The sequence below is a fragment of the Temnothorax nylanderi genome, unplaced genomic scaffold (assembly GCF_030848795.1).
Source record: "Temnothorax nylanderi isolate EJ_2023f unplaced genomic scaffold, tnyl_v1.0 TNYL_tig0006_pilon, whole genome shotgun sequence".
Lineage (NCBI taxonomy): Eukaryota > Metazoa > Arthropoda > Insecta > Hymenoptera > Formicidae > Temnothorax > Temnothorax nylanderi.
This window is the reverse complement of record NW_027249068.1, coordinates 1634137-1654973: the sequence shown is the minus strand read 5'-3', so window position 1 is coordinate 1654973 and position 20837 is coordinate 1634137. Positions and strand designations below refer to the sequence as shown.

Here is a 20837-nt window from a genome sequence, read left to right as displayed (position 1 = left end):
ATACACATGTCGGAGAGGCGGGAAGGGGAAAGGGAGTGGTCAGGAGCGTCTCTCGTGACCGGATGCCACCGATCACCCGATTCATTTCGCGCAGGTCGGCACGTTTACCTTCTCCGGAAAGAGATACGGATCAAGATACAAGATATCTCTCTTACCTCGATGTTATTGGGTGTCTATCCGTCGCTTCCGTCGCGAATTGTCGACTTTCTCGATTTTGGCCGGCCGTGCTCCGTGAGCCCGCGATCATCCGCGTGCGCAATCGTAACACGTGTTACGGTGGCGGCGACGGCACGTGATGCAACACCGTTCCTGTTTTCGGCGATTCAAGACGCGCTTCTCCATCTCGTCACATCATTGACCTCTGAAAAGATGTAACGAGCTCGGGATGAGGAACATTGTTACATATAAATAAACGGAACATTCCAATGTGTGCTATTTCTAGTACCTCTCGATAATTTGTAAACATTTGTAAATTAGTCGCGAACGTTAGACCGCAAGTGTTATTATTAGCGCTTCAATTGTCCGACGACTTCAAAATAAAATCAATAACACGTGTATAAATGCCTGCAACTGCCTCAACTTTAAACAAAGAGAGAAAAAAAAACGGAAAATCTCGTTCAATGGCGAGATCTTGCATCACAATGTATCATACGCACCATGCTTGCGTTCGGATATCAATGTCATCCGCACGACCAATCGAATCGAAGAAAGAACCACGATGTCCACGATGTCCACGATATCTCACGCGGTATCGCTCGATTATACCGGGTGAGGTTAAATCGTTAAATCAGACCGTTACAGAAAAGAACGGGCGCCGCGCGCGGCCTCGCCGGAACTGGCGGGACGACCGATGTTGGCCGAACGCGCGCGTTCGCGTCTCTTCGGCGCCCTCCGCCAATCGCCGCCGCGGCCGAAGATCGCCGAAGCGTCGTGCGCCCGGACGGTTACGTTCGCGTTCGTTCGTTCGGCAGCCCGCAGTTGTCAGCTGCACAATGGCAACGTTGGTCTGTGCTCGTTCATCCTGCTGCCGCCGTCGTTTCTGAGCGGTGGGCCGGCCCAAACGTTGGACCGTCCGTTGCGCGGATACCACGAGTCTCTCTCTCTCTCTCCTCTCGCGCACGCTCTCTCTTTGTCTCTCTTTCTCTCTCTCGCTCTTACGTCCCCGAGAGCTCGTCGCCGAGACGTCTCAACGGCCGCGTTTCGGAAACGAAAGCAGCGAACTGACGAAAGTAGCCGACGAGAAGTGAGCCAAGAAGAAAAGGAAGAAGAAGAAGAAGAAGAAGAAGAAGACTCCGAGGCCGATCGCACCAATCGCCCTCGATCGCGGTGCCGCCTGCGGACGTCCAATCGTCCTACCCCACCGATTCAGGAACGACGCACGGCGACAGCTACAGAAGGAAAAGAAACCCACGAAGGTAAAGTTCTATCTCGACGGGGAAAGGAAAAAAAAAACCGGAACACCCGACGAGGCGGGGGAAGATCGGTCGTCGCCGCGCCGAGCGCGTGTGTGACCTACCCCTGACTCGCAGGAAATGCGCTATCGACCGTGGATGCCTTTCGCGGGGTGGAAGGTGGAGGGTGGAAGTAGCGCGTGGCACCCCCTCTTCCCCCCCTCCACGGAGTGTACGCTTGTGTACGCCGTCGTGTGCGCGTGTCGCGCGGCTCCAGTGCAAAGTGCAGTGCCTCTTGTCTCTTCCCGTCGACGCTACACTATCGCGGCCGCGTCGCCGCGCGGCGCGGCGACCGATCTGACCCGCGCCCGCTCGTTGAATCCTCTTTCCGCGCCGAGTTCTCGTCGCCGAGGCGCGGCGCCGCGGACCACCGCACTACGGACGCACTACTGCACTCTCCGACGCGCGCTACGCGCTCGACGTCTGCCGTCGGCGACGTCGCTCGTCGCGCTACTTTCGCGCGTCCGAGAGCCAATTTATTAAATGACGGAACGAACCTTTCAGCGCTCGAGAAAGTAATCGTTAGTCGGAGTAATTAAAAACGGAGTAACTGCGCGAGGCTAGTATTGTTTATCGTTAAACAACGCGTCACCGATGTCACGAAGAAAGGGCGCGTTATTAATTAAAATTGGGATAATTATATGTTGCGAATTTTTGCGTCCCGGAATGTATAGATCGTCGGTGACAAGCCGGCTCTCACGCTCTCGTTGAATTTCATAATAGTTCCACGAATCTGGATCGTAATCGCTTCCTGATAAGGCGAGCGGAAGTCGAGCGGTGACGTCGTTAGAGAAACATTGCAGAAATTCGTATTGAGGAATTCGAACGTATTCTTAAGTAACGTTTATTTGAAACCGCTGCTAATTACGAAACGAGCTGTCTCTCGAAACTCTTCCACATTTCTTTGTTTTTACAGTCAAACGGCGGAGCCGAAGGTTTTCCGAAGGTTCCGAAGGCGCGTCTGAAAATATTTTATAGACTTTTGCATTTATCGCACCCGGCTTTTTCCTCCTTGTTTATTTCCACCTTGTTTATTTCCACCGAGGCCAGCCGTGCGCTCGGTCTCGCGCACTGAATGAGCGTATTTACGTTGAATGAACGATCTGACGCGGGCACTAAAACCGGCGAGAGAGAGAGAGAGAGATCACAGCGAGCGTTTACATTTCGCGTAAGCCACCGGCGGATACGCAAACAATCTTGTTTGTTCCGGACAAAGGGAGCGGAGCGCGGCAGCCGACGCGAAAGATCCGTCTTTCTCAATCTTTGACACCTAACCGGAAGTCGAGCTCCGCTCCGAGATATAGCGGTTTCTCTCCGACCCTACGAATCCTACGATTCGCGAGACGGACTGCGCGAGAGGATGCTGCGCCATGGGGCGGAAGGGTGGGAAAGAGAGGGTGGGAGGGAGGGAGGGGGGGGGAGATCGGCCCGAAACCGACGCGCGGTCGCTTTTACAATGTAAACCGGGAGCGCGCGGCGAAGCTGTTGGGCAATTTACATATTTCGCGAGCTTGCGTCACGTACGGTTGCGCGCTATTAATGCAAACGGTGCCCGCAATATCGCGCCCTCGCCGCGCGCGAGCGCGCGACAATCGTGCAATTCTCCGCCATTTTGACCTTACCGAAGGATATCTCTGTAGCGTGTACGCGCGCGTACGCTACACATGTGTACGTGAGGCGCGTGTGCACGGCCGTTGTGTGGGTCGGCTGGTATATCGCGCGTATATCGTTTCGACACGCGGCGGCGACGGCGATGGCGATGGCGATGGCGATGGCGACGGCGGCGGCGGCGAACGCAACACTTTACTAATTCCGAGCTCGCGATTTCGTCAGATACGCGCGTTTCATTCGGGAGAACGCGCGGGGGAAGGGACGGAGGGGTGGGGAAGACCTCGACAATGCCCCGAGGAGTTCGCGCACCTGCCGGGCTAAATCGTCTCACGAGATCCGTCCCGACTCAGCTGGCTTCGATTCTCTCGCGACGGTTTTATCGAATATTCTTTTCTTTTTTCCTTTAAATTCTGCCGCAAGACGAACAGTTTACCTCTTAGGCCTGTTATTCGTTTTCGCTGCACTTCTGAACCAGTGCAATAAGTTAAAATGAAAGAAAATATATTTGTTTCATTCTAACTTATTACACTAGTTCAGAAGTGCAGCGAAAACGAACAGGCCTCTTGTTTCGTATGAAAAAATTATGATACAAATAATAAAAGTATGTCTTCTGCCGGTTGGACTGGCTCTTTGCGTCTAATAATATTTTTGCGGATACATTTTTTTCAGCAATTCCGAGTAATGTCGGTCTTGAAGCATATTCTCAAGCTAAAGCCGAGATAGTAGACGCGTAATTAAATTGATAATCAATTTAATAATCATGATGCTAAATAAGCATTTCTTAGAAACGAACTGTAAAGAATTTATTGCGGAAAATATATCACATGAAAAAATTATATTTTTGCTGTGGTTGTCGTTCTCTCTCTCTCTCTCTCTCTCTCTCTCTCTCTCTCTCTCTTGCAAGGATAAGGGAGTATCCTTATAGGGCTTCCGATGTAACAGGGCGGAATAAGAAATACCACGCCGTACTTATTTCATATATGAAAGACACGTACGTACGGTGAGGGAAAAAAAGCCGTAGAAAGGTCAGCGCCGTTACTTCTATTCATGCATAACGAATTCGAATTTGTATCTTAATACACAATAAGGATTACATCATTTCCTTCGAGGTGGATGATGTAATTTTCACCGTGTGTATCAGTCTTTATCGTTTGTTACCGACCGTCCCGAGATTTTTTATAGCCGTCACTCTCCCTCACTGTGAAATATTAAAGTATAAAAATTTAAACCAATAACCTTAAATAACAGTTTGTTACTTTTAACTACCACGTGTGTCGAAATTTATTATTTTAACACAAAGCGGTATTATTTTAACTTCATTGATTTAGCTAAATTAACGACATATTGGAGTAGGAGCAGTGGCGATCTATGAACAATTAAAAATGACTCAAATTGAGTATAATTTAACACTACGAATTTAACAGTGTTTGATAGATGCAAGATCGCCACCTGCGATTCCAGATCTGGATTTCAAATCCATCCCGGCGTCTATCTCGGGGTTTGAAACTGAAACCCCAAATTAGTAGATACCGTTGTTATATAATTAACAGCCCCTCCGTCATTTCGCCTCCACTAAAAGGGGCGCGATACAAAAGATTGTCGTCTAGCTTCTTTGAAATACTCGGCCGATAGTCGGATTCAGGGAAACATCGCGGCCCAGGTCGGGGTTGCCGAACGTCGCTGCCGTTGGGTCATCGCGCGATATCTCGGAAGGAGGGGAGGGGGGGAGAAGAGTGCCCCTTTAATCGTATAGTCCGGGCACGTTCACCTGTCGATACGGCGCTGACCTCGCGAAATATCGCGGCATCCACGTGATCGAAGATAGCGGCCGCTTTCCGCCTCGAGCGAGAGTCCTCGGCGGGATGATAAAACCGACGTTACCTCGTCATCTCGTTTCGTATCGCTCGCGACGAAGAGGACGACAAGAGATGGGGGAACGGGGAACGGGGAACGGGGGGAGGGAGAGAAGGAAGAGAGGAGGAGGAGGCAAGGAGATCGCGAGTTGCTGCACGAACAGCCCTGATCTTTGGAGCGAGGAGAGCCGTCGTTGCGTCGGCGTTGTCGACTTTTGCGCAAGTGCGTAGATATCGTAATGGAGGAGGCCGCGAAAAGTATCGCCAGTCAGCATCTGCCGCGCGAGTGATATATGATTTTCAAACGATACGATATGAAACGCGGCACGTAAACAGGCATTGAGCAATATCTCCATCGAAATTGTCTGCGATAGCTATTCTCGCCCGATCGCCAAGGTTGATCGTTAAATTAAAAAAAAAAAAAAAATTCTACGGCAACCGATATCGGCTGAGAATAGCGTGTGAATCTTGGGTATTGTAATGCCGGACATCCGTCTCTCTCAAACTGTAAAAACACGGATTTTTCTCCACGCGAGAAATGCTGTAATGTAATTGTCGCTCGACGAATGTCCCAATTTTGAATTACTTACGCTTCACGTGGATGATTCGCTAAATTTACGCTCGAAATTTACTTCGCTTCTTGCATCTCGATATCTTCTATCGATCTTTATCTTGCACAATCGAGACCGGTGTAATATTTTGTGGAAAAATCTTATTGATAATCTGCTCCAGAAACGCTGATCTTCGCGTTCGACCTTGTCGCTCGTTATTGTCGAGACGTTAATTGCTGCCACTAATTCGCTCTAATTCTTCACAAGTGAACAAGAACAATGACCGCTTAGCAATCCTAGTTTCTTTTTTAATCAACTAATGCAATCAAGCGGAAATACGTATCTCCTACGTATTTCTAGAAAATAAAAATATAATCACACTCGGGCAAAGTTTACAGTTATTTATATTAATTGAAGAATCGATAAGAGAGAGTGGACAGATATTTCGATATATCATGAAATGGAGTGCGATTTTGTCATTTCTGACGTCGTTGATGCGGAGATTGGGGAACTTGTAATTTGACGCGCCGAATCGAATTCGGCTTTTTTTTTTTTTGTTGAACCGAAAGACGATTCCGCTGCGCGACAAAATCGCATGAAAAGTAATCGCCCGCGACACGCCGGTTGTGCACGCTTCGAGGAGCTTCCTCAAGGACAACCGCGCGATATTTGCATATCTTGAATCGGCGATTCCGAACGGTTATGCGGATAGGAATGTATAATTCGAAGAGGGGCACTAATCGAGGGGCCACGTCGACCCAGCGTGCAGCGATTGGAAGCAAATGTCGCTCTGACGACCGGAGTTTCCTGCGGTTATAATCGAATCTGCTCCTGGAAACTCGCGATTTTCTTCATGCGCGAGCGCCGGGTAAATATTTACCCTCGCTCACGCATCCTTCGTTTTTTTCAATCGTTTGAAGATATAACCCGACAATCCCGAGTGCCTCGACGAACGAACAAGGGGAGAATGCCTTCAAAGTTCGAATATAAAGGCTGACTTAATGTTTGCTTGCCGTAGTTGCCGTGAAACGGGATTCCGATATCGGAATGCAAACTTAGGCGTTTGATCCGACCGACGAAACTTGAACGGGGTAGGGCGGGGGGGGGGGGGGTAATACTGTACCCCCTCAGCGGACAAGTCACGTGTGATCCGCGAACAAGTGCGCTCGCTCTCGCGCGACCACGGATTTCGACGATGCGTCGGGGCGGGAGTGTATTGTTTTGTAAACATCGTGGATCAATGACGTGTCATCGACACTTATCGGCGGGGGATGGTGGCGGGGGTGAAGGGGGGCGCGAGGGAGAGCATTTAGCGATAAAATTACGCGCGTGAGTCATCGCGCGAGTGTGGATCATCGCAGCCCGCTACTATTTCAGGCAGTCACGAATAAATTCGACCGTGTACCCCGGTCGGGCGAGGATTGGGGAGGGGTACATCCTCCTTTCGCGAGCGTGATCGCGCCGTTTCGCGTCTACGCGATTATCGTCGCCGCCGGCCGCGTCACGCCGGTCACGTGTGTGTGTGTGTGTATGTGTGTGTGTGTGTGTGCCGCCTCTCCTCTTGCCATCCGATCATTCATAAAATCGTCACGTAATTTCCCTCGTCGCCGGTTACTTTCGTTCGTCCGGTCCAGTGCCGGCTGCGCGAAGACGCGTCCGATACCTCCGAGACCGAGAGCCACCGATGTCACCCGGCGGGGTATCGGAAGAATCACAGACTCTTACCACAATTTATCACATTAGAAGATAATTTGAGTTTCACTTTCTTGACCGCTTCAGCCGTAATTTTTGCGTATACGTGGAAAGTGAGTGCATAGCATGACGCTTTCTCTCGCGACTTTCAGATAAATTTGCATTCGCTCTCTAAATTCGTGGGGGAACGATCGACGCGTCATCGATATCCGTCCCTACGTTCTTCACGCTTACGTGACGCGATAGAACGAAACGATCGACGTTCATGACGCGGACGCACGACCGGAAATTAGCTTGGGGCTAGCCGCGACACTCGCCGCCGTCCCTGTACCCCGGCGCGAATACCCCTGACCTTACACAGCCCCTCTCCCTCTCTACACCGTGTGGGAATTGCGCACGAGGCGCGGGAATGTCGAAACGTGTCATATTTTGAAATTGTCCGTGAATCATATTACGGGCTCCCCGTGAACGGAACTATTGTGCGTCGTGTGTCGTCGTTGTCACGTCAGATCGTGCGGGTGGGTATGTACGTGTGTGACGACGCGTAGGCGTAATTGTGGCGTAGGTGCGCCATGCCTCTCTTGCTATTTTGGCCAGGGCCACCTGCGCGAATTACCGGAGATGTCTTTTCTTTTTTAACTGGAGGGATGTAGCGTTTCCCCTGAGAGGAGAACGTGAAAGTGGCGCGCGCCGGTTTACCGTGATCCGGATATTCGCGTCCGCGTTAAACGTTTTGTCCTCAGTTTCGGTTCTCCAATACGAAAATCACGTTCGATCCAATTGCAAAATATTACACTAGTTGTACATTATATTGCTGTTACGCAATGATAATTACGAGGTCTTGTGCTTTGGATTTAAATAAAAGAGATAATGGTGGCAAATACATCGAAATATACTTGTATATAGCCTCGTATTTTCTAAAGTGTAACACGGATTACGCTTCCTCTATAATTCTATTTTATTCTAAGATAACTGGCCGTCGCTACAATAATCTCTTTTTCGTGTTACAGGATCAGCTCTCGAGAGCGACCGACTGATAACTTACGAAGATCTCTCTCCGTCCAAGGACCCGGCGCAACACTGCGAAACGACACTGCGCGGGGTCACCAAAAGCACAAGTGATATTTCTAATAGTTAACGCGTTAGAGATTAGAGGAGCCGAAACCGTCTCGCGAAACCCGCCGTCAGCGTGCTCTTTGTACGTACAAATGTCGGACACTCGATTCGTAATATCCAGTGCTAATTGTAAGTCCGAGTGTGTGTTCAACGCATCTCAACTGTTGTAATCCCACGATCGCGTGGAACCGGGAACACGATACGGAACGCTGCGCCGGCGGGAGGGATTAACGGCTGCGTCGAGTGACACACACACCCACACACCGGGTGTGTACGTGTGCGTGCGTGCGTGTGCGTGCGTGCGTGTCTGTGTGTGGCGCGCAACATGAGAGTGGCCAGGCAGCATCCACTGCATCTGCAAGTACCGACCCGCAGCAACAATGGCAAGTACCCGGTCGGTCCTAACAGTAGTCAGGACGTCATCCATCAGCAGCCGTCGCCGCAGCAACAGCAGCAGCCGGCCGGCGACGAGAGCAGCGCGGTGGTGCCGCCGAGCTGCGTCTTCTCGAGCTGCGAGTCGATGCCCACCGACCTTCACGGGGGACCGACCATACTGGGGGATCGATTCCTGCTTCTTGGTCCGGCCGAGGGTAGCGCTCTTTATCGGTGCCTCGACGTGCACAACGGTCAGCAACTTGTCGCCAAGGTCAGTATCGAGATCCTTGCGAGTCGGTTTGTCATTTTTGCCGACTCAGCTCGAAGATGGATAGCTTGAAGATCGCGACACTCGCTCTATCTTTCTATAAATCTTAACGACGAGTACAAACCATTGACTAAAAGTTCGCAATATCAGCAGCTTACAATTAGCGTGAATTGGTGAAGAGTATAAAATAAGGAGGGACAACTATTTGAGCCAGTTTAAGAAAAAATCGAATAAAAGCCAACCTCCCTGTCTTGAAAATTTTTCATTTCATTTTTTTCTTTAACTGACTCAAACAGCCTCTCTTTACCCTATTTATTCCCTAACGTTTAAATATTATACGATAACTTCTTCCATTAGCAATACTTATTAGCAATATTAGCAATGGTATACTATTGAACCAGCAGTATAACTTTAAGATTTATTTTTTACGTTATATTGGAGATTGCTTGCCTCAGATATTTTGTTAACGCGTCGAAGGAATTAAAAAGGTATTATTTAGATGAAAAAAATTGATATTCCGCGCGGCATTCTTATAATGGCAGAAATGGCTAACGCGATAAATAACGAGGTTTCGCAATACTCCGATGGCAATATCGCGAATTAGCTTTTTGCCGTATAATGCGGCACTGGCGCGGCATATAAAGGCGACGGCGCGCCATCGCACGTGGATGCATCCGCGGCGCACTGCAGCTGCCGAGTTTCCATCCAACTGCCGTGGCGTTATATAATAGGGCACACGGACGTAACGGTCCGCTAATGTTCGGATCGATCGAAGCTTCCACCGTGAAGCTCGTTGCGAGATCGACGACGACGCAACCGACGCCGGGGCCCTCCCCGCTCGTCTGGGAAACGCTTACAACTTCCTCGAGGAAGACTCAATTAATCCTTATCTAGACGACCTCTTTCCCTAATTGATGGGAGAGGGAAAAAAAACGATTTCCGTCGAGATACCCGTTCGATAAGATACTCGCTCGTTCGCGACGCGAAACCGGCTTGTGAGTCAAGGGCGATGTCAAGGGATATAAAGAAAACCCATCGGTTGCTCCGACAATCAAATTGGATTCTCCGCGCTATGACTTCCGGAAGTTTCGCGAAATCGTGGCTTCGTATCTGGATTTCAATGTTTTGCGTCGATAACAGGGAGGAGGCGGACGGACCTCGTTAGATAGATAGGCCAACGCGCAAAGTAGGTATGCAAACGTAACACGCGCGCGTGTAAACCGTTTCCTGTTCTTCGGGGGGGGGGGTGGAGGGGGCGCGTTTATGTTTATTCGTGTCGACTTGCGCCGTATCGCGGAATTTCGCGATCGGAAGGATTTCAACGTTCCTCCAGCGTTTCTCCTTTTCCTTCTCGCGCTCTCCTTTTTTTGTTCCTCTCCTTCGGCAAGTCGCTCGAAGGGATCTGTCACGTAACACGCGCACACGCGGACCGGCACGTGGACCCGCTCCTCCCCGTCGCGTTTTCCATTAACATTTTACAATCGCCGTGCGTTATACAATGAGCCGCTTACATCATCGGCGTTGCGAACAAACACAAGGCTGTGTCACCCCGCGCCCGCCTCTCTCGCCTCGCACATCCGTCGCGTATCGCCACACGCTGTCCGTTATTCATAATCGCTTCTAAAGCCGCGGCCGTTTAATTTAATTGACGATTACACACGAGAGCGTTGCCGCGCTTTCGCAAGCGTGGCCGCGTTTTGCGATTGTGATTTCAGAAGAAAAAAAAATAGGGGTCACAATTATTTCGGAGAATGGGGGCGGGGGTCGCGAGCACTAGACCCCCAAAGTCACGAGCTCTTCGATATAGTTGGAGATAAGAACGTCCATAAATAGAACGCATCCATCGTCATTTTTATTTGCGTCGAAAAAGTTTCTCTGTGAAGCAAATAAGAGGGAAGAGATAATTTTTATTTGATATATTAATTGAATTAAATAAAATTAAAGGCAAATAAGGGCCAACGCCGATGATAAAGCGAGAAATATAATATACAATAACCTTAATTAAATACAATAATTAGATACAATTACGTACGTTTCGGTTTTAACGTTTAGATTTGTTAGTGTATATACAAAAATATACGTTATAAATTATTTATATCGTACTTGATAAGTTGCTGGAAATTATAAAATAAGATAAGATAACACTTTGTTGAGTTCACCCGAAAAGAGCTGATTTGTCCTGTACGTCTATTCTCTCGATTTTCCTCCAAAAAACCGCGAACAAGTTTTTCGGCGCATTTTCTGAGTTGGGAGCATTACAAAAGCGGCGTTCGATGGCCGATCGGGGCGATTTCGTAAAGAATGCACGGTGCTCTTATTAAACTAATGAGACTCGAATGTCGAAACGGTGTCAGGTTTCGACACGAGTCAGAGAGATGAACAGCTGGACGAGCAGGGTTTCAAAGGTGATCGACGATTTCGTCCGATTTCGTCCGTTGTATGTAGTTTTCATAACGCAGAAAGTTTTTGCTCTGACACAGGTCGATAAAAAGCATTATTTATAATTACAAATAATTTTATTTACATTTTCCCTTTACACTTTCTATCTGTTTTCTATTTGCCATTATATTACGTTATATCGAGGATTAATTATAATCAGTGTTATGCCAGACTCATATAGCCACCGCATCGAATTGCCTTGATATCGATATCTGGTATATGAACCCGGCCGTTAATTAAAATAATTAGGAGAATTGGGGCGGATGTGTAATTTTTAACCTCGAAATTGTTTAATTTTCAACCTCGAAATTGATCGACGTCGTATGACTAGGTAAAGAACCACGTATCTTAAATAATCGTCACTTAAGTATGCGAAGTGAGCATCGTCCTCTCAAGGATATCCGCTTGGAATAATTGAAGCTCGTTGAGTGATAAAATTCATTTCCACCCGAATCGAAATCGAATACAGTACAGCCGGTATCGAGTTTCCATCAAGAACGCTTGTTAAAAGGCAGAAGCATCCGTCGTTTTGCGCTCCAGAAAAATATTGAATACCCATTCCAAAAATAGAGGCTTATCAGGAATATTAAACGCAGGATAAATACTGAAGATCGTATCAATTAGATGATTGTGATAATTAATTCCATTTAGGAGAATGAAACGTTTTATCTATAGGAATCTATACGAATATCTTTGGAGTTCATTTCCGGCGTATTTTTCAACCGGCGTTTTTTAACGACGACACTTGAATCGCCTCTGTTGCTGACTCCGTTTGCATTTCCGGATTGCAGGCGCTGACCGTGGGCGACAAAGGTTGCGAGGCGTTGCTGCAAGCCCACCTTCGTCTGGAGGGCACCGGCGCGGCGAGCGGCGTGGCTGGCGTGGTGGAGGCACCTGGAGGCCGGCGCTATCTCCTCTTGGAGGGCCATCACGGTGACCTGCACGCCTACGTAAGGGCACGCAGGAGACTACGCGAGCCCGAGGCGAGGCGGCTCTTCCGGCAAGCGGCCAGGGCCGTGGCGACGTGTCACGAGTACGGGGTCGTGCTGAGAGACCTCAAGCTCCGGAAGTTTGTTTTCGCCGACGAGGCGAGGTGAGAATACCCTCCAGTTTAGTATTTGGATTCTTCAAAGTGACTTCGACCAAACTCCAAATTTACTTAACCAACTAGTAAAGCAATACCTACCTATAGAATTATTAAATTTTGTTTAACACATGAAAAGGAAATTTAGATCATGGATAAAAAATTACTAAAACTCTTATTGGAGATAATTACACTATTTTGAATTAATCAGCGTTTGAGTTTCGTCCAAGTCGCTTTCGAAATCGAGTCTTCGATTTATCAATCTAAACCTTTGTAGAGACGATGATTTACGTCTCTGTTATAGACTAGATCTAAATTCAACTATTTTGCTTTATTTAAAAAAAAGAAAACGTTATGAAAGATATGAGCTTTCTTTCAGTTCTTATCAGTTTATATTGTATTTCCGGTCACTTATATTTTTGCAATACTATACGGTATATAGATAGATAATCGGCGTAAATTGTCGCCGATGATAGTCGAGGAAAGAATCAATCAAAGTCGGAGCATCTTTCCCGCGATGATTAATTGAAAGCTGATAAGCGACACACATCCGGATCGAAGCGAAGGGTATCGATAGCGCAGGGTTCGCGTTCGCTTTTCCGAGTGAAGGGGAAATCGATTGCCGTGAGTGTGTTTTTTCTCGTGCGAGTGACCTCTCCGTTCTCGGTGCTGGAAAGAAATACGAGCGAATATGGAAATGAAATGAATATGAACCAATTCGTCGCGGATCGCGTGGCGTCGTGCACTCGCTCGAAGAAGGGAGAGAGCGCGTTTCTCTAAAGTATACGTAGGTGTATCGTATATACTTTCAAGACGCGGTTTTTACATTGCATCTTGCTACATCCGTCATCCCCTGAAAACTCGGTTAAAATAAACTCATTCAAGAACACACGTGATTCTGTATCGAATAGGGAAAGTATAATATTGGTTGATTGATATTAATCACTCATTAGAGCGATATCAATCACTCAAGTTAAATATACTACAACTCAAATCTCATTATGCAAACACCATGTCTAATTTATAATCGTAGAAGCCAATATTTTCTCAGGAACTGAACAGAAGCGAGAGACGAAGCGAATCCCGTTTGCGAACTAGTGGCGAAATAGTGCAAAACCAAATTAAAATTCGCGTAAAGTAAAGCTTGACTAAAACAGGTGCGTTAAAACAGTTGCAAATCTTTACGAGTTACGAACAACGTGACCGTTCTCGTTATATATCCCTGTGGGATTTCATTAGATCGCGTCGAGTGATTTAGGGTGTGTTTGCGAAGCTCGTTCGCGCGGCGTTATCTGTTCGCGATACGACATACGACGCACCCACGTGTCGCCGCGGAAGGCAGGCGCGGACAGGCGAGCGTACGGGCATACGGGCAACACAGCACAGCCGATCGGAGTCAGGCCGTGCCGAGCCGGGCGTGTGTGTCGTGCACGGTGTATACGCCGGCGATCGGGAGATCGACTCGTATATGTCGGTCCGTTGTTGGCCAATCCGCATTCCTACCGCGCGGCGAGCTCTGCTGCTCCCGCGCGCGGCGCGTACGTAAGAATAAGGAGAGTCCGGGGAATGTTGCAAGCCAGAAAAGCATATTGGTTCATCGGCTGCTGCTGCGGCGGGGTTTTGAAACGTCGGTATAATTAGGAAACGCGTGGCTCGGCTCGGTTCGGTTCGGTTCCACCGCGACGCGACGCGACGCGAGGCGGCCGACATCCGAGACGGCCGCGTGGCATCTTCTCCTCCCTTTCTCCGAGAGGGAGGAGTTTCGCACCTTCCTCGAATAATCGGGCGCAATCCCCTTGGGATTGCGATAACGTGCGGGATTCGGGGTCTAACGAACAGTTTGGTAATGATAATTATGAAATAAGAGGATCCGAGAGAACTTGAATCGTTGAACTCTAGTTTGATAACCAACGTGGTAAATTGATCCGCCAATCTTCCCTCAAATCCTGCGACTTTGAGAGAAAATTACTCGCAATAATTGATTTCGAACGCGTCCTTCTCCCTTTCTGAAAGCTCGCTGAGATCTCCGTCTCGCTCGCGGATCTCCCGCGTGGGTTTCTCTTTACCTCATCGGTCGACAATGGGCGGATTAAGGCGATCAAATCAGTCTTTTCCCGGATGCGCCGTCGCGTATGGAGAGTTCGACCTATTGTAATTGCTAAATGCGTCACGCGCGTGTCTCGGCAAAAACGTGCGCCGTCGTTATTATCGTCATCGTTGGTCGTCGTCGTCGTCGTCGTCGACGACGTTTGGCTCGCGGTGAAAAGCATCTCAACGCGATCTCGTGGCCGGATTTCTCTCCGCCACGCATCACATTTCGCAACGGCACCGAGCTGGTCCAGTTCGGCGCCGAATTCAATCGGCGGGATCGTCATTCGCAGGGTTAACGATCCCCGCGGAGTAAAATCGTCGCGTCTCGTTTGATTCTTGCGCTCTCGAGACACACACTCTCTCTCTCTCTCTCTCTCTATTCTTGAAACTGTAAATCCGGGACGTTGACCCGAGACCTGTATTCGGGAATTTCGCACGCGCATGTCCGTGTAATCTACTCAAGTATTCGCACGAAACGTTAAATGCCCACTTTGCAGCTACGAACTATACTTTAAATCCTAAATAACTCGATATTGATAACGTAAATGTAGGAGATGGCTGCTTCAGAATAAATAACCACTCAAAAAGCAATTTCTCTACGTCTGGGATGGGATCATTTGGGATCATTTGCATTTACGTAGCCGTTTATTAGATCCGGATTTTTCTTGTACGACACGAAGATTAATTTAATCGTGGGACGAAAATAATCTCGAGGCAATCCACCTCGCCGTTGGAAACATCAATTTGCCGCGTCTGCGAGCGTAGTCAACTGATTAATGACGTTGATTATTAATTCGCGTGATATCAGAATTCTCTTCTTCCAAGAATTGAGCTTTGTAATTGTAATATCAACAAAGAAACGAAAGTTCCTCGCGTTTAGATAATTTCATCCGGGGAGATTCTTCCGGGGCTTTGAAAGCACCAACGTTTTGGTCTTTTGACATCTGTAAAATTTCACGAGCCGTCCAAGAAATCACATAGCGTCTAGTATCCGCCGCGCCGAGGGGTTCTTGAACCCGGAGCGATATCGTGCAGCGCGACCGGCGAACGGGTGAAAGTTTGCGAAGAAAGCTGTGCGATGCCCCTCTCTGTCTCTTTCTTTCTCGCTATCTATCTCACTCCGCGGCGGCCGTGTTTAGTTCATCACGGATGGCCTAGCGTGCCATCGCGTTCGTTCGATTCATTTGCTCGCGAGAGAGAGAGAGAAGAGGCCATTGACACTCGTTCGGATTGTCAAGATCGTGTAACGACTCTCTCGCGTGACGCGTGCGTTCACCGAAGGCGCGCTTCCGTCTCTCGTGGCTCTTCCGAAATCCGCGCTGACGACGCGTCTCGATGCGCTGACGGCTGAATGATTCCTTTGACACGCCTGAGAATATAATGGATTGTATTGTTTAACTTAGCGAGAAACCTCATTATTTTAATCAGTAGACGTTTCTCTCGTTAGAAATTTCTTCATTTATGTGTTTATGATGAGAAATTTCTAATTACGAGATAACACTATTGTATTAATGATAAATTAATACGAAATTAGTATGCATACCTTTTACGAAGACAAAATCAATTTCTCAAGAAGTGCAATTTTGATTTAGCGTATATATGGGATTTGTCTCTCTCGATTACTCGCTCTTTCAACTACATTACTTTACTGAGCGCAACGTGAATTTTTGTAATAAATGGGACAGCCAGTAATTCTTAAGTACATTCGTCAGGGCTAAAATATCTCTGCCGTAAGTGACTCGAAGGAACGATAAGTACAGGAATGTGTACTTCTGTAGGAGGCGTATATACGATCTGGAATACGCGGCGCTTTCCCGAGCGCGCTGCCCCCTTCTCGGCCGAAGGCATCGTGGGCGAGAATACGAGTGCTCGTGTCGAAGGAGAGCTCAGAAGTTACCCAAGAGCCAAGAATATTACGTACACGCGCGACTTCCGCGTTGCAGGTTGATCAACGCAGCGGCCAGCGCAGCGGGCCCTCTCTTTCTCTCACTCTCCATCTCTCACCCTTTCTTCTTCTCTCGTCGCGCCTTATTCCGCGCTGAGCCGACGACTGCAGAGAACGATGGCTCAATCGCGGTGTCCTCTTGCTAAATTGAAATACCTTGCCTTCGGGCGCGCACTTAAAGTACACGCGCGCGCGAGGCGAAGCCGGGGATCTCTTTCTCTCTCTCTCTCTCCCCGACCGCGCGCATTAAAAGATTGCACGATCCTCTCGGCTTCTAGACCGCGCGGGGAGCGAGTAGATCGTAACCGGTCGATAATAAATGCAGGACTTGGCGTAACGCGTGCCCGAGACACGCAGAGAGCGAATTTCACACGACGCGTCGAAAGGAAAAAAAGACCGTAAATCTTTTGCAACGTTTAATGCCCTATCTCGTGGCTCCTTTGAGAGAAAGACACGGATCTAAGATCTTTAATCTTCTCGACATCTAGGTTCGTCCTGGTGTACGCCCACATGGCTATTGAATGGATTCTTTTCACATCTTAAAAGCGAAATAAATTAAAATTAAACGGATAGAGAGGGAGAGAGAGAGGGGCGGGTACGGGTAAAACGGATAGGGATACACGACTCGATTATCTTCGAGACAATGGCAAATCGCGTGTAATCATCACGTTATCGCAATCTCGAATTTTTTTCTCCAATCGGACATTTCTTCTTTTCAGAACGCGGCTTCGCCTGGAGAGCCTCGAAGATGCGGTGATCGTGGAGAACGACGACGACAAGCTGACCGACCGGCGCGGCTGCCCGGCGTATGTCGCGCCGGAAGTGCTGCGCTCCGGACGCGCCTATTCCGGCAAGGCGGCGGACATCTGGTCGCTGGGCGTGTTGCTGTACACGATGCTGGTGGGCCGTTATCCGTTCAACGACGCCGAGCACGCGTCCCTCTTCGCCAAGATCTCGCGCGGCCTGTTCGCCGTGCCGGAGGGCCTGAGCCCGCGCGCCAAGTGCCTGATCCGCTCGCTGCTGCGAAAGGAGCCGTCCGAGCGGCCGTACGCCGAGGACGTGCCGCTGCACCCGTGGCTGTCGAAGCCGCTGCGGTTATACACGCCTACGTCCGGCAGTAGGTCCTCGTGCCAGGACCAAGTCGTACCAGAGCTATCTATTAATCCTCAACAAGACTGACTCTCTCTCTTTCGGGGGAAGGATCATTATTCCGCGCGTGACGGCATCACTCTCTCTCATCATCCTAGTGCTTCTCTCGCGCCGACAGCCGGATCGAGTCCTCCGGCCGAGAGGGGGGAGTTGGCACAATCAAAAGAAGAAGGGGGGGCAAAACGATTTTCTCTTAACACATTGGCTGTGCCCGTAGAGAGTAGCGGATAAACTCGGCGAAAAGCGAAACTGTCGTCTTATGTATCAGAAAGTTTGAAAAGGACACGAATGCGCGAAAGGTCGAATGGAACTGTTATCAAAAGAGCAATATTCAGCAAAAAATTCTACTTTCAAAAAGATTTGCAAATTGAGAAATATATATCCTGGCAGTCAATGTGTTAATGGCAGCTGAATTTACACACATCGCTCACGTAAGCTCGAGTCGCGCAGTTTCTAGCTTGGATCGAAAAATCGAATCGATCCTTGCCTCGTGGAGACGCGCGGCTAACTACGGCTAAGGATGCTAAGTGGGTCCTTCTCTTTTCGCCGGCGAGGGACGGCCTAGAATAAGCTTCGAAGATAGAGCGTACTAACGTGAGACGAGAGTAATCGTTCTCGATGGAACTTTTACGTAGGGGAGAGTAACCAAAGTCTCTATCCTGAATACAATGCCCTGGATTATTTTCCTCGCTGTTTAACGCCGTAACCTGCGAGTTGAACGGTCAAAGTTGAAACCTTGAATAAGATGATATTACGTCTCATTATATAAAGATAAGCTCTTTCTAGTCTAGAGGCAACTCGCAGGGTCGAAGCACCGAAGCAGCGAAAGTAATTGAGGGGATCCTCTGTAAAATAGCGTGTCTCGATTTTGGTCATTCTCCGCTGGCAATTTCGGAGGCAACGTGACGCAAGTGATTAGTCTCTAAAAAAAAAGTCTCTATCGGCTATATAGAATCCTAGATTCGAGAAACATTGCCATTATCGGTCCAAGAAACATTTCGCCTTGTTGCGTAATACAGATATATTCGCGCGCGAGCGCGAATCCCTTGTGATAGAATCTGACAGATTCTGAGCGACGTATGTGATACGAAATATACACAGGTTGTTTCATAAGCGTTATGCGGTTACTTGCGGTCATCTGTCTCTGAAGTCCATGTACATTAATTATTGTAAACGATCGAATTCGATGTTGGTATTATGCGTTAGGCACACCCGAGTACATCCTCGACTTTCTCGATATTTCGCGTTGCGTATCTACACACGGGATAATTTTTCACGCTGTACCGGCGAATCCGCTGTATACACGAGTAAACAGTTATGTAAATGCGAGCAAGGGACTCTAAATGTAAGTTCGAGTACAACCGGTGAGCTTTGTATAATATAGTATAAAGCGATGAATATATATGAATGGGATCAGAGATTGAGTCGGATTCAAAGTTAAAAACTCACGTAGTCTCAAAAGGGAAAATATGATGATTTAACACGAGAATAAATTGTCTAATGACGACCAAATGTTACTAGAGCAGGTCGAACGAATTTAACAAAGCGAGTTTCTAATCTAAACTCCGACTCATTCTTCCTGCACTCCCGTTTACCTGTCATCATTATATCACGAAGTCAATCAAATATATTAGGCGGACATCGAAGGAAGGAATATTTCTCGTTTCGAAGCGAAAAAAAATTCATTCTCCGACCTAAAAACATTGCCTAGAAAGTTCAAGACTGCTTGGACGTGTGGCCTATACAATTAACTTTATTAGAGAAAAATGCGAATACACGTTGACACGTGAATTTCTAACTTAAGAACAATAAAAGAATACGCTTCTGGATTACTCGCACGACGGGAGTATCCATGAAACTATAAATGTGTTCATCGATGGCAATGTTTTCAGGTAGAGTAACTCTCTAGTGAATCAAAGACAAGATTTACTCTCTTCTGACTCAGACCTCTAAAGTCATCGCTTGCGCGAAATATGTACAGCTCACTAGGTTCCGATTTATAAAAGCGATCGAAGCGAACGATCGACGTTTTTATATCAGTTTGGGGCGCATGAGGCTACGCGTTCCATTTTGAGGATTTTTCTCTTGAGTAAAACTCTCCGATCGACATATAGACCTACGAATGATCCTCGACTACTTTCAGTAGAGATTGTTATTGTCGCAAGTCAATTACGAGAATAAAATTCCAAGGTAGACATTGAGATTTTCATTTACATCAATGCCAAGTAGCATAATATCGTAATGAAGTTTTCTTTTCCTCTTTATGTTAAATGGTGGGTTTGATCGTGTAGATACATCAATGTAGACGTTAAATAAAGAGATACCGATGCCGCAGTCATCGGTAGATGTGCCCAAAATAGCACTCCTGAAATGTTTTCCGGAGTCAACACTAACACTAAGTTTTAAATTAAGCAACCGATTAAAACCGCCATCTCACATAGACGAAATTAATTCCGGCTCTTTCTATGAAACACTTGCGAGGGAATGGGGAGAACAAGTTCCTTAATATCACCAAATAATTGCAGAGTGCGAATCGAAATTCATTAATTTAGATATTCCGGAAGATTTTTATTTAATTTAAATACCCTACAACAAACGTGTTTGCAGAACGCCGTTTGTTTCGCGGAACATCGCTTTCGAGGAACATTGCTCTAGACATGAGAATCATCTTGGATTGTGGATGCGAAGTTCAGTCTCGCGTGAAGCTTGAATCGGATCCGCGTCGGATGACCTCGAGACGTTTCTCGTGGCCCATAGAACTTTTGGTTTCGGAATCAGAATCAGAATCGGGATTGGGAAAGGAAAGGCCAGAGATTACGGGGTTGTCGATCGTGACTGCGACCCCTTACCTCGGCCCTTCACGTTCGACGAAAGTACCATGTGTTCTTGTATTTAAAGATACCTGTCTACCTACATATTTACGCGAACTCTTTTGTAACTTCCGTGAGAGAGAGAGAGAGAGAGAGAGAGACCTCTTTTCCTTTTTATTTTATAATATTCGCGCACCGTAACGGGACACGGTACCCCGGTGCGGCGCTGATTCCTCGTATCGTTCTCAGTCAGGGTACAAAACGCCGCCGCGCATTCATCGACGTTTAATTTGTACATAAGTTCGACGCGATTACATCCTATTGTATTCAATCATTGTCTAGGTGCGATTAAGGGAATTTCGTTTCTGTACATAGGTAAAATAAAGTGGCGTTTATGATGAA

The 20837-nt window shown here is 47.8% G+C and overlaps 2 protein-coding genes across 5 annotated transcripts in view; one reads left to right on the top strand and one right to left on the bottom strand.

The window, feature by feature from the left end:
- LOC139778283 (probable RNA methyltransferase CG11342) overlaps positions 1–2376 on the bottom strand; it is a 23302-nt gene extending 20926 nt beyond the window's left edge. For 2 of the 3 annotated variants that reach the window (XM_071716171.1, XM_071716167.1), the window contains exons 1-2: positions 657–960; positions 156–361 (exon numbers count right to left, since the gene is read on the bottom strand). The gene's annotated coding sequence lies outside the window, so the exon portion shown is untranslated. Of the gene's footprint in view, positions 1–155; positions 362–656; positions 961–1516 lie in introns of those variants that run through there. The other variant, XM_071716175.1, reaches the window with a different exon arrangement.
- Positions 1275–20837, top strand: Trbl (tribbles pseudokinase 2). Of its 2 annotated transcripts, none has more exons than XM_071716147.1 (4): positions 1275–1415; positions 8169–8920; positions 12148–12449; positions 17196–20837. In XM_071716147.1, the coding sequence occupies exons 2-4, from the start codon at positions 8600–8602 to the stop codon at positions 17653–17655; spliced, it is 1083 nt and encodes a 360-aa protein (XP_071572248.1). In that variant the 5' UTR covers positions 1275–1415; positions 8169–8599; the 3' UTR covers positions 17656–20837. The 2 variants fall into 2 exon arrangements, with proteins under 2 accessions (XP_071572248.1, XP_071572257.1); XM_071716156.1 differs by lacking the exon at positions 1275–1415 and adding an exon at positions 4997–5138.

Bases quoted from the DNA above. Each gene is read 5' to 3' on its own strand.
- Trbl (XM_071716147.1), top strand. From the start codon at position 8,600: ATGAGAGTGGCCAGGCAGCATCCACTGCATCTGCAAGTACCGACCCGC. The intron at 8,921-12,147 runs GTCAGTATCGAG...TCCGGATTGCAG, and splicing joins GTCAGCAACTTGTCGCCAAG to GCGCTGACCGTGGGCGACAA. The intron at 12,450-17,195 runs GTGAGAATACCC...TCTTCTTTTCAG, and splicing joins GTTTTCGCCGACGAGGCGAG to AACGCGGCTTCGCCTGGAGA.